At 49.0% G+C, this 13432-nt stretch overlaps 1 protein-coding gene across 1 annotated transcript in view; it reads right to left on the bottom strand.

Annotated features, from left to right (window-relative positions):
* Positions 1–13432, bottom strand: part of TG (thyroglobulin) — a 246605-nt gene that overhangs the window by 91012 nt on the left and 142161 nt on the right. The window contains exon 41 of the mRNA XM_061171320.1: positions 6414–6616. Within this exon, the coding sequence (XP_061027303.1) occupies positions 6414–6616 (203 nt within the window). The remainder of the gene's footprint in view (positions 1–6413; positions 6617–13432) is intronic.

Here is a 13432-nt window from a genome sequence, read left to right as displayed (position 1 = left end):
TCAAAAATACGTATATATATGTGTGTGTGTGTGTGTGTGTGTGTGTGTGTGTGTGTGTATATATATAGAGAGAGAGAGAGAGAGAAAGAGAGAGAGAGAGAGAGGGCCCAGCAGTGTAGACAGGGAGAAAAGTGTATAAACAAATATTGTGAAAGGGGGCTGTAAAGGAGAAATCAGCTCACAGCTTTGGGTGGGAGTGGGGTCAGGTAAGGGTGACCCAGGAGCTCATGTTTCAGCTGGATCTTTAAACAGTAGAAGGGTTGGTTGGACTGGATAAGTGAGAATGGTTGGATTTTTTGAAAAAAGGAAACTGATAAGTTCTAAAGGAATAATGCATCCAATTTCTTATTCTAAAAAGAGTCTGGCAGCCACATGAATAAAAATGCTCAGCTCCAGAAAAGATGGGAATTGGAGTGGCTTAATTCTGTCAAACATAATTTTAAGAGATGAGAGAGAAAACATAGCAAAGTTCTAGAGCAGGAGAAGCCTTTATCTCCAGATCCTGTTAGGAAGGGGGCTGCAGATGTCGCCGTGACCCATTTTCCTGGTTGCAAAGGGATTCGGGGGGAGGAGGGGCGCTGCCAACAGGAAAGGTTTGTCTGTCCAGCATATATGCATTCTGTCCATCTGAGATCACTGCGCTGGTGGTGTGTGCACACGCGCTTACATGATTTTCTGTATCATCAGATTGCAGTGTGTTTATCCGAGAAGACACTTCTGGTTTCCTCAACATTCCCCAAAGGCTGTTTCTATAGAGCCAGCCAATGTACGGGAAATGAATGTAACTCTGGGGACACCGACTTCCGCCATAAGGCAGGGTGACCTGGTGAACTCCTGTATGTACAGCGTCTTCTGTATTGTTTTCTGTTGTGACTGACGTGGTTGGAACATTTGGGGAGTAGGCGGAGGGATTTCTAAGTGGGAAGCATTACACTTTGCTAAATCATGTATGTATTCCTGATTAAAATAAACCTAATGAATATTTAATTCTGGGAAAGTGGGGAGAGCTTTCTGGGTGAGGCCGGTGGGTGGTTCGTTCAGAAGCTCTGTGGGTTTCGAATTTTCAAATAAACTTGCAGCTGGAGAGAGAGGAGACCAGGGAACACAAGACGAACCTGCACTGGTTAGTATCTTGGTTTCTCCTTGAGGTGCAGACTTAAGAAACCAGGGTTTTATGACTTTTGAGGGTGCCTCATCCAACTTGAAGGTGGATGTCCAGGGATCGATGGAGAGAACAATTTCTTAGCAATTGTTATGAAAACCTTGTCTCACCTAGACACCCCTGCAAATTACTTTTGATACCTCTGCTATTTGTTCTTCCAAGAATTTCTTTCTACAAATATGTTTTTGGACACCTATTAAATACCAGACACTGTCCTGGGTGTTGGGGCCATTGCAGTGAAAACCAGAGGAGGTCCCTGCCTGGCGGAGCGGGTAGATGTGCCCTTCCTTCCCCACGTCAGCAGGGGTGGCTCTCCTCTCCTTCGTCCCCTCCCCGCAGTCTGCAATTCCTGGCGGCCTGGGCTCAGCCCTGCAGATGACAGTAAGGCCCTGGGATGACAGAGAAACACCTAGAAGGAAGCCGGCCCCCAAGAGATCACGAGATACCTGTACTCCACACTTGGGGAAACATTATGGGAAAGAGGAAAAAAAAGAAACGCATTTGTTATTTAAGCTACTTTTGTGATGGGTCTCCTTGTTAGAGCAGGTGAGTATTTGCTCCAAAGCGCACAGAAATAAACCCGCCATGATTTGCAGATAATGAGATAATTTCATAGAAAATCCAATGGAACCAACAGATAAAATATTAGACGCGGTAAGAAAGCTCGCCAAATGCGGAACCAACTTTTTCCCCTACACCCGTATTTACCACCTGGAAAGTAAAACAGAAAACACGAAACCATTTACGTACTGTCCCGCCTCAAAATAACTTTGCAAAACTTTTATGGAGAAAAGTTCAAAACTCTATGAGAAGACGTAAGGAGACAAAAATACTATGTTCCTGGTTATGGGGTTAAACTGATCCATGGATATAAGAACTAACATCCTAAAAACATAGATATTTTTCTGAAATGATTTGAAAAATTACATGAAACTACAATCCAATTCCCATCAGGATTATTTTTAAAAATCCGTGAACTTATTCTAGAATATATATGGAAGCATCAAAGCCTGTGAATAGCTAGGCCAGTTTTGATTACGGGAAGCAATGGGGCGAGTGCTCCCACTGGGAGGTCTGTATGAAAACGGGAAAAATCAGTGCTCTGGGCCCAAACCAGCATCCCCCGCTCTCCACCACTGCTGGTTTAATGGACTCAGCATGGTCTCAGGTGCCCTCTTTGAACCAGGAGCTGAGCTAAGTGTTAAGGCCGTACTAAGAGCTACTAAGAGCATAAATCACGTACCCAATCAAGCACCGAGTCACAGTAGAAATGGAATAAGATGTGTTAGAAAAAATAACGAGCATGGAACACAAGTCGGAATTCCTAAAAATTGCTAAGTAGAAGTCTCTTCACCACCGTGAGATGCTTTCTGTTTTAGAGCTGGAGAAAGGCTTAGAGGCCCCATTCTGCTGGGCCCTGAAGGGTGGAGTGATTTTCCAGGTGGAAAACAGGACGTGCTGACCACAGAAGAGCCTGGAAAGATCTAGAGGAAGGCATAGCATTTTCTAGGAATGGTGGCAGAGCGGGTAAGCCTGGATTGTAGGGCTCATGTGGGAAAGGAGGCCGGAAAATTTAGCTTGAGGCCAGTTTCTGAGGTCTGGAGTTCACTCGGAGGAATGCAGAATTGCGGCAATGTCAAAGGAAAGCAATGGAAATTTCTTCTGGGTCCTGAGAATCATAGCACAGAGGACATGACCTCCTCTGCCTTCTCTTAAAACTGGCCAAGGGGTCAGCGCCACAGAATTCAGGCTTGCAATATGGCTCCCCTCTTCCTTTTTCAACCTGGCCCCCAGGGCAGGTGAAACACTCAGGACCTGCTTTTGCTTGGAGTTGCCTTCGCTTGGCCTGCGACATGGGGGAGCTCGGGTTCCTTGAGTTCCCACGGTGTGCAGGGCACTTTGGTACAAACCTTATATCGCCACTGCGTGAGCCCGTGGGAGACAGAATTAGTCACACCTATTTTATCCATGAAGAAGGCAGTGGTAAAGTGTCTCACCCAAGGCCAGCATCTTAATGCAGGCTTGTCTGATCCTAGGCCTGCACTCTTCCTCTGACACATTGAGACCCCGAATGAGTCACAGGCTCTTGGAGAAGGAGCCTCACAGTGTAAAAGAACACAGGATTTGGCTTCAGGTTCCAATCCCTAATGCAGCTCCTTCTTTACTGTGTGTTCTTTAGAGGGTCACTAAACATCTCTGAGCCTTGGCTTTCTTTTGTCTAGATTAGAAATAAAATAAATGTCCCTGGCAAATTAATGTGAGGAATCTATGAGGTAATAATATATTGGAAGTGATTTATGGTCCCAAATATGCTAAACAAATAAATATAAGTTATTAATTATCACAGGAGTCTGTTTCATCCAAATTTCAACAGTTCTGGTCCCCAGATTTGTAGAAAGACTGAAGATTTTATCCAAGAATATAGCACCAACTCACATTCATTCCCCCAAACATCTGTTGGTAGACAGCACATTGAAGTGCTTCAAGTATTTTAATTCTCTCATTCCCAAATAATTTCACATGCATCCCCAAAACTGCAGGGAGCAGTTGTAAAAGCTGCCTCTAAATGACTAAAACAGATGGAGGAATTATTTTTAAATACACTACCATTTGTTAAAACAGATTAGTTTTTGAAATTCCCTAAACATCTAAACCCTCCAGAACTTTCAAAAGGAAAATTCTGCCTTCTGGGCCCACTGGAAGGAATTTTTGGTGTCCTCTGGGTCCCACTGAGTGTCTGGCTTCTGAGCAGGCCCTGGGGGAATCAACGCAGCCCTTCAGGATCAACTCAAAGTCAGGAAGGTCTGCTTTCAATACCAGGAACTGAAAGATGTTTGTGCTCAGATGCACCAAGCATGAAGGGACAGATCGAAGAAAACCTGAAGCAAAGGACGAGAAACACAAGAAAGAGGTGGGAAGGCGAGAAGTGGACTAGCCTGTGGGTCCCTTGACACCCCCCCTCCCAGGCTCATGAGCTCCTTTACTGCCAGGATGTTAATCACGGAGCATCGACCCTAAGACAGCAGTGCTGGGTGCCCCGGGCTCTGTGGAGAGCCAGGCATCCCCGGCTGTCCTGGAGGTGACAGTCTTGTAAGAGAGACACACATAGCAGTAGGAGTAATTATGTACTGGTGGGGAAGCAGGAGAGATGCCGTACGAGATTACAGATGGCATCAGCCATAGGAAGAGGGTCTGGTTCGAGGCTGGAAAGTCTGGAAGGAGCCCCTGAAAGACGAGTAGGGAGGGCAAAGAGGAAGACGGGAGAAAAGGAATCCAAGCACAGGAAACTACCAGTAAGAGGCAGGATAGTGCAGGGACCCTTCAAGGAGTACTAGAAGGCTCCCGTGGCTGAAGGGGAGAGAAGTGGCAGGAGGCCCAGCTCCCTGTCAGGGACAGCGACGATGCTGATCCCGCCTCAGTTGTGCCCAAACAGTGACCCTTCTCCACCCTCCTTATGATCACAGGTTTGGATCCTGGGAAGGCTGGAGAGAGCTGGACTTGGTTTGATGGCCTTAGAATCGCCAGCAGGTCCATGGCACTGGCCTCAGTGGTTCTCCTTCGTACCTTCCTTTGTGTCACTTAGTAGTCTCCTCATTGCTTTCTCCTCCTCCAGCACTGCCCCTCTTACACGCATCCTCCGCCGAGCCCTAAGAGAAGCCTTCCTGAAGGCGAGTCTAAGCAAGCTTCCCACCTGCCTAAAACCCTCTGATGGCACGAGAGTGTTCATAGCAGCACTATTTCCAGTAGCCAAAAGGGGGAAGCAACCCAAACATCAATCAATAGATGAATGGATAAACAGAATGTGGTGTACACATACAATGGAATATCATTCAGCCCTAAAAAGGAATGAAATTCCGACGCATGCTCCAATGTGGATGAAGCTTGAGGACACTATGCTAAGTGAAATAAGCCAGTTACAAAAGGACAGATCTTATAGGATTCCACTAACATTAGGTAAATTCATATTAGAGTGGGCAAATTCACAGACACAGAAAGTAGAATAGCGGTTGCCAGGGGCTGGAAGGAAAGGAGAATGGGGAGTTAGTGTTTAATAGGTACAGAGTCTCTGTTTAGGATGATGAAAAAGTGCTGGTGACAATTCATGCTGACGGTTGCACAACACTGTAACGTACTCAATGCCAGTGAATTGTACACTTAGTGCTGGTTAAAATGGGAAACCAAACCAGCAAACACACAAAGGAGGGTGAAGGCTCCCATGCACTCAGGATGACGCCGAGGCATTTAGCGCAGCCTGGCTGCTCTCTGCCTCCACACCACTGTCCACACAGACCCGCTCCTCCAGCTGCACTGCATGACGGGCAGATCCCCGCGAAGAGCCAAACTTTCCCTTGGCGCCAGGACTCCGGTTACGTGCCTACACAGCCTTCAACATCAGCTGGCACAGTCTCTCTCCCAGGAGGCATTCTGGGACATTCCCTCTCTCCCCTGAGTTTGGTTGGGAGCTTCTCTCTGAGCTGCTCTAAGATGCTCTTTTAAATATCTGCTTTAAGTGTTTGTCACCTCTTTCTCCAGTAAACTACAAGCTTCCTGAGAACTAGGACATGTATTATTTAGCATGGCATTTCCAAAAATGAGCATGGTACCTGGCACCAGTTGGACATTCAATAAAATTAGAAGCTAATCAGTGACACAATAGCCATCAGAGCATATGCTGTGGTCAATAGGTTGTTTCCTCCATCATAATTACTCCATCACTATCAATATTATCATGTCATCATCATCACCATCATCATCACCATCATCACCATCAACACCATCATCATCATCATCATCACCATCAACACCATCATCATCATCATCACCATCATCACCATCATCATCATCATCATCATCATCATCACTCAGCAGGTACTTCAGACCGTCCAGTGGAATCCTGAGTGTTATGCTCTATGCTTTGCCTTCATTCACCAGTCAGCAACAAAGTTGGCCAAACCTTTGTTGCTCTGTGACAGATCCAGCTGCCCGCCACTCCTTTAATTGCTATTAAACCCTAATGAGGCACTCCCAGGAAATAGAAACTCTTCCCCGTCTAGAATTATTAACATTTTAGATATGAGTGGACAGCAGTCAGGAGAGCCCTGCAGCATCCTGGCTCACGTGAACACGGAAAGATGGCCATGGGCAGGGCACCCACTCAGAACAAAGGATAAAGCAAGTCCAAGCAATTGAAGCCAACGGGGGCAAGGAGGGACCACCTTCAGCAAGACTGAAGGCAGAGCAGGCGACTCACCATCAGCACGGCTCTCCGGAAGAGTCTGGAGTCTGCGGCCCTGGTGGTTAGAAGGTGGATGCTGGCCACGTCGGCTCCGCCACGGTCTGCTGCCAGTGTCACGCGCCGAGGGTCCCCACCAAACGCTCCGATGTGGGTCTGCACCCAGGTCAGAGCCGCCACCTGGTCCAGCAGCCCCCAGTTGCCGCTCAACTCGCCGGACCCTTCAGAAAGAGGAAAGCCTTCAGCACTCCGCGATTCTGCAACCTGGGATGTAACCATCCTCGTGCTGTGTAAGCCAGGCACGAGGTGCCGGTGGGGGGCCTGGGCTCCCGCCCGCATAGGTCTGGACTGCGGTTTCCCAATATAGTGGGGCAGTGGGAAGAGCCTGGGCTCCGGAACCAGGCCCATCCGGCCCGGATTCTCGCTTCAGCCTTTGCCAGCTAGGAGACCGCAGACATGTCCCTCCACCTCTGTGGGCCACGGCCGCCCCATCGTAGAGGGCGGCTTCTCAGATGAGAGGCAGTGCAGGTTCAGACCCCAGGCTTGGCGCATCCGACGAGAAGGAGCTGAACTTCCGGCCCCCCATCTCCCCCCACTGCCTGTGACTCTCCGTGTCTCCTCCCCACCGATGATGGCCAGGCCCGGCTGAGGCTCTCGGTCCCACCTCTTCCCGCTACCTTCCATGACCTTCGCAGCAGCGGCAGAGCTGTGATTCACGTTTCTTACATTGTTTGTTTGTTGTTGATTGTCATGTGATCCTGTTGCTTGTTCCCAAAGCACACACCTTTTGACTACAGTCATGTATATGACCACATATGCAGCACTCAGTTGAGTCCATCTCTCTTTTCTTCATAGAATTCAGTAAATATGTATCAAAAGCTCAGCATGTTTTTTTAAATCGAATGATTCAGACACAAAAAAACATATAGCCAAAACACGCTCTCCTCCTCGGCATTTGGGACACTCCCTGCCAGGCCCCTCTGGCCACCCTCTGAATTCAACAGCTTCTTCTTATCAGTCTACACCACTAACTACCCTGAAACACCAGGCCTGTTCTGGTTTGAGCCGAGGTTCATGCCCTTCGTCTCTGGCTTCTTTCCAGGAAACCCCAGCAGAAGCCGTGGCTCCAACCACCACCTACGTGCCGGTGACTCTCGGGACTGTGTCCGCAGCCCAGGGCACTATCCCAGGCCTGGGCCCCTCGAGTTCCCCCAGGAGGCCGTCTCACGGGCACCTCAAGTCCATTCAGCCCCAAAGGGAATTGATTCTAAGTCTCCTGAGTGCTCCCACAGGCGGCCTTGGCAGAGTTTCTTACCTTCTCCTTCAAGCGCAGCACCGCCCCCCCTGCTCCTGCACGACCTCGCGGGGGTCTCCCCTGACTCCTCCTTCGGCCGCGTCCCCCTCCTCCCCAGCTGCTGCGGGCTCTCCCGCCACTGACCACCACCCTCTTCCCTCCACGCTTCTCCTTGGCCTCCTGTATCCACACATTCCTCCCTTCAGTGAATTCTCCATGGCACATCCAGAGTGGTCTTCTAAACCTAGAATCTTGATCATCTCTCTCTCTGACACACACACACACCCTGCCCCATCCTGTGTAAAATCTCCCCTCTCATCCCATGGTCCTTAGGACACCATTTCAGTTCTCCTATCACATTCAAAGCCCCCCGGGACCGGGTCATCCATCTCTCAGGCCACATCTCCCTTTGTCTCCCCCCTGTCCTGTGCTGTAACCACCCAGGCTTCCCATCAGATGCTCAAATACACCAGCCCTGCCCTCCCCCACGCCTGTGCTTGCACATGTGATTTCCTCCACCCAGAGCTGTCCCCTCTCCCCTTGACATTCTCTAACACCCTCCTCTGGCCCAGTCATCCTCCAAGTCTTAGCTACACCATCAACTCATAGGCAGCCCTCAGGGGAAGTGAGGGGCCCCTTTCAAAGTATTTGTCACCACTGGCTTCCCTGCTAGACTCTACCCTCCATGAAAACCAGAAGCACAGAGTAGGTCCTTATGAAATGTTAGGTAAATGAAATGACTACAGTTATTATGAACACGATTCAACGTCAAGTGAAAAACTATCAGAAAGAACCCATATTCCCAAATAGAAAAATAGAAAGACCTTGCATCCAATTCCCCAAACTGGTGTTCACAAAGCAGACGAGAACACCAGCTCAGTGGACATAATGGTACGAATTACTCTTCCAGCTGGGGAGACACTCAGAATTTCTTCAAATGCATTTCATGTTCTGGGTTTAGTGAAGCCACTGGCACCATCCTCTCTGCGGACTTTTCTGGATTACATGCACATTCCATTGGTTAGGATGAGTGCTTTTGTTTCCAAGGTCTGAGGGAGGGCAGGAAAGCCAGGCACCAGATGTACAAGACCCAGTCTGGGAAGTGACGCCCACGGCCTGCATTTCTAGTGACAACAGGGAGGGACGCCACTGTCCCTGACTCTCACTCCCCATGTACCAGCTTCCCACTTACAATGCTGACATTCTGGGGTCTACATACCCCTAGGATGCCAGAGATGAGGGTGCATTCAGGAGGCAAGTCTGAACTAGGCTTCACCTCATGCCAGGCGCTGTGCTGGGTAGTGCAGAGAGCAAGATAGGCAAGATCCTGGCCCTCGAAGCAGACACCCTCCGGGACGTACACACAAAGCAGCCACCTAGCTGCTCTGAGATGGTCTAGTTCAACCCTTTCCTTCCCTGGTGGAACCTGAGACTTGAGAGGGAAAGAGTTTGTTTAGGTGCAAGAAGCAAATTTGAGATCAAGTTGGCACTTAAATCCAATGCACACTCAGAGCTCTTTGTCCTAACATTCAATCCAATTCAACAAACATTTGTCAAAAAAATCTATGGTGTGCAAGGCACTGTGTTATTTTCATTAAAAAATTTAAGTACTCTATTTATGGAACTTTCTCTGCTCGGAAGCCTTCATAACTCCCTCATTCCTGCCGCATCAAGTCTAACTCCTTCCTGGCTTTTCAGTTCCTCTAAGATTGACTTCAGCCCATCTGAGCAGTCTGGGTCCCCTTCACTTTCTAACACCGGCCCTCGTCCAGCCATCGGGGTCTGCTCATTACCCGTGTTCATCGCCCTGCAGTCTGGCCTTGGTTGAGCCCCATTCCCTTTATCCTCCGGTACTCCGTCTCACCTGGCTCAGCCCCGCCACAAACACATAGCGCGCAGTGCTGCTGGGGGTGTGAAACTGGACAGGGCTGCTCTCTGCTGGCCAGGCGTGTACAGTCCAGGAGGGAGACGGGTGTGAGTGGAAGATGTCTGGACAGTGTGACGGCGCTCCTCTCCATCTGCCTCACGCCGCCCTGATTGGCACCCCCAGCTCCACGCTCCCACCTCTCTGGTCAGAACACACCAGCAAGAATTCGATTGTTCCCTCACTGTCTAACCGGCTCGTGCTAGCTTGTTTGATTTCTTCATCTGTCCCTCTAAAGCTCCTTAGCTGGGCTCACAGCGGGTTCTCCCCCAGCTCTTGTTGATGGCCATCAATAAAAGGCATCATGGTGTGCGGGCTTAGCAGGCAGGTTATGGAGCCAGACCAGCCAAGCACAGGTCCCACTCCAACACCTACTAGCTGTGCCGGGCCCTGGACAAGTTACTTAATGTGACTTGACTTTCCCCATCTGTAAAATGGAATAATAATAGTACCAACCTCAATAGGTTGCTATGATGACTGAACTTGTTAATATTCGTAAAAGGAACAGAACAGTGCAATGCCTGGCATAAAGCACTCTGGAATTTGTTTGGTTTTTCTTAAATAAAATGAAACAGGTTTAGGTCCCAGCATTATCTCACAGGTGCCCTTTGCACGGTCTGCCTTGTCTTTAGTAGCAGAAATTACACCTGTGATGGGGGCAGGACTCTGTGCCTGTTTTTCTGGTTAGGATGGGGAGCAGACCCCCTCGGAGGGGAGGCTCCAAGTGCCCCAGGGATGACAGGGTGGTGGGTGTGTTACGTGTCTGGCCTTCAGTCTGTGTCCCTGGCCAAAGCCCACTTCCTCTGCTCCCACACCCTGCAGAGGGCCCGCGAGCCATGGCCGACCCACTCCTCTGACCCCGCACGCCACTGGCCCGGGTTGCCCTTGCAGCATTGCTTTGCCAGAGAGAGAAGGATAATCACTGTGCCCCACGGCCCTGGGGTCTGTCCCACCGGCAGGGCCCAGGCTGGGAGAGGGCCTCCCTGGCCCATCACCAACCCCCTCACTTCCTTCCCAATTGCTCTTCATCAGGAATCGTGCTCCTTTTAAGTACTGCTGGGTTTCTCGCAGAGAACAGGAGTTTGTCTAGTCGGCCGCAGGCCTGGCATGAGCTGCTGTTTTCAGCTCTCTCCCATCCCCTTCTTAATGTGCCTCTGAGTCTGGAGCTCTTGGGGGATTATCTTCACTCTGGGCTACAACAGCAGCTGTTGCACACATTTATCACATGATATAATGTACATGAAGCAGCGACTTGGCCTAACTCAGTAAATGCCAGGGGCTGCAGGTGCTGGTGGCCAGATGCAGGGCCGGGACATGGCTGCAGCAGAGCCCTGGCTTGGAGAGGCCCTGCCAGGGAAAGGAAAGGGGCATTAGCCCTCGGGAGCCCCTGCAAGGTGCTAGCAAGGTTCCCGGTGTTTGCCTTCACATCCTTGATCTCCTGAGAGACGGGCAGCCTGGGGTGGGATGGGACGCTGAGGGAGAGAGGGAGGGAGGGAGGGAGGGAGGGAGGGAGGGAGGGACCCGCCCAGAGCCCCTGAGCCCCATGGAGCGAAGAGCCGCTCCTGGACCTTGCTCTTCTCGGGTGCAAATCCTGTGCACTGTGCAGGACACCAGTCTGGGGCTGGCACTTGAAGTCGCCCAGCTCTTTCCAGACCTGTCCTGAACCTCAGTTTCCAACTATTTAAAATGGAAAGGAGGAGGGATGAATAGGTGGAGCGCAGGGAAGTCTCAGGGCAGGCGGTGAAACTATTCTGTATGATTGGTGGACACGCGTCATGATATGTTTGTCAAAACCCACAGAATGTACAGCACAAAGAGTGAGCCGTGCTGTAGAGTATGGACTTTAGTCAATACCAACATAGCGCTATGGGCTCACAGAGTGTAACAAATGTGTAGCACCCATGCGGGATGTTAACAACAGGGGAAACTGAGGCAGGGGAGGACGCAGCGTATGGGAACTCTGTAATTTATGCTCAAATTATTCTGTAAACTTAAAATCATCTAAATAATGAAATCTATTACATATATGTATTTCTTTTCTTTTCTTTTTTTCTTTCTTTTTTTTTTTTTTGGCCGTGCCACTCATCTTGTGGGATCTTAGTTCCCCAACTAGGGATTGAACCTGCGCCCTCGGCAGTGAAAGCACCAAGTCCTAACCACTGGACCGCCAAGGAATTCCCTACATTTTTTTTTTTTAATGGGAAAGGGATGATGTATTTGTGTTGGAAGTTTACTGGGGGCTTAGCTGCATCGCACACCTGCTCTTTTCTCCCTCTGCTGTGAGAGCTCACCTTCTCCGCCTGGAACCTTGCCCTGGGATGCTCAGTGTCTGGAGGGAGGTGGTTGCCTGCAGCCAGGAAGCCTGTGTGTGTGTCCTGGCACTGCTGCCCCTCCGCCCACCCGCCCCTGGCTGCCACTCTCTGGGTCTCGGTTTCTTGATTGACTGATGGCTCCCCTAGGGGCTGAACTGCAAGGAGCTCCAGGTAAGAGATGCCAAAGCTCTGGAATGGGGGAAATACCAGGAGGTCTCCAGAATAAAGCAAAGAAAAGCTGCCTGAGGCCAAATGAATTAAAACACTGACCCTCTCTGTACACAGAAGAACGAGGAATCTGTAGGGCATTTCTAAACATCAAGGGACAGTAAGCTATTTTTTAAAATGATTCCTATTCTCAATCTTTAACATTAACTTCTAAGTATTGTTCTTTCTTCTTTCTTCCTCTGTATCCCCTGTCTCCTACATTCATTTTTTTAAAATTAATTTTTATTGGAGTATAGTTGCTTTACAATATCACGTTAGTTACTGCTGTACAGCAAAGTGCATCAGTTATACGTATATATATTTCCCCACTTTTAAAAAAATAGCTTACCCTTACCTGAATCATATATCATAGTGCTTATATAACAATATGTCATATATGTTATATAAGCACTATATATAAAGCATGAGAAAAAAGCAAACACATTAACCTACCACCCAGCTTAAGAAATAGAACAAACACCACAAATTCTTGAGAGGACCCTTACACAGACAACACATGTAAACAGGAAGGCAAACACCATGGAATCTCCTGGAACCCCAGTTTTAAATGTGCAACTTTAAGGGGAAGCAATTCTCTCTGAGGAGTTTTCTTTTCTTTGGGGAGGAGAGGGAGTGGCACAGATAACTTTTTCAGACATGTCAACTTTAGATAGCTGGGTTTTTTTTCAGTTTTAAAAGAGATTATATTTGTAAAAACAACTAAGTTAACATTTTTCTCCTTTCCCTATTTCCTTGAACACTCAAATTATATGTTAAAGATATTTTAAAACTGTCCTGAATTAAAAGAGATTGTGAAAGTTGCAAAAAACACAAAAACAACAACAAAAACGAAAACATCAAGGGAGCAAGCTACCATTATTTCTTCTTAGTGTTTCATCCACGGGATTTAACGCCCAGTGTGACATTAAATTTAACTCACGGCTCCGGGGCATAAAGTCCCTTAACCTCTCTGAGTCTTGTCGTTTCCTCTGTGACATGACCGCACAGGGCTGACCTCGCGGAGGTGCCTGGAGACTGAAATGACGTCACCCAGGAAAGATGTCTGGTAGAGATGGGCGCTGGGTGAGGGTAACTCTCCTTCTCTCTTGCGGACAGCTTTGCTTTAAGCACAAGGAACAGGCAGTGTTGCAAGTCAGGAGTGAGAAGGTGTGGGTGTTCTGGAAGAGTTCCAACCCCGGACTCTGCCTCGCCGGCAGCAGAAATGAGTTTCCCTTCCCGGAAGCCCGCAGAATTCTCCATAAGATCACAGCCCATGAAATCATAATCCCCGCCCCCTCAC

The sequence above is a fragment of the Eubalaena glacialis genome, chromosome 17, assembly GCF_028564815.1.
Source record: "Eubalaena glacialis isolate mEubGla1 chromosome 17, mEubGla1.1.hap2.+ XY, whole genome shotgun sequence".
In the NCBI taxonomy this organism is placed as follows: Eukaryota; Metazoa; Chordata; class Mammalia; order Artiodactyla; family Balaenidae; genus Eubalaena; species Eubalaena glacialis.
This window is presented reverse-complemented; position numbering and strand designations above follow the sequence as displayed.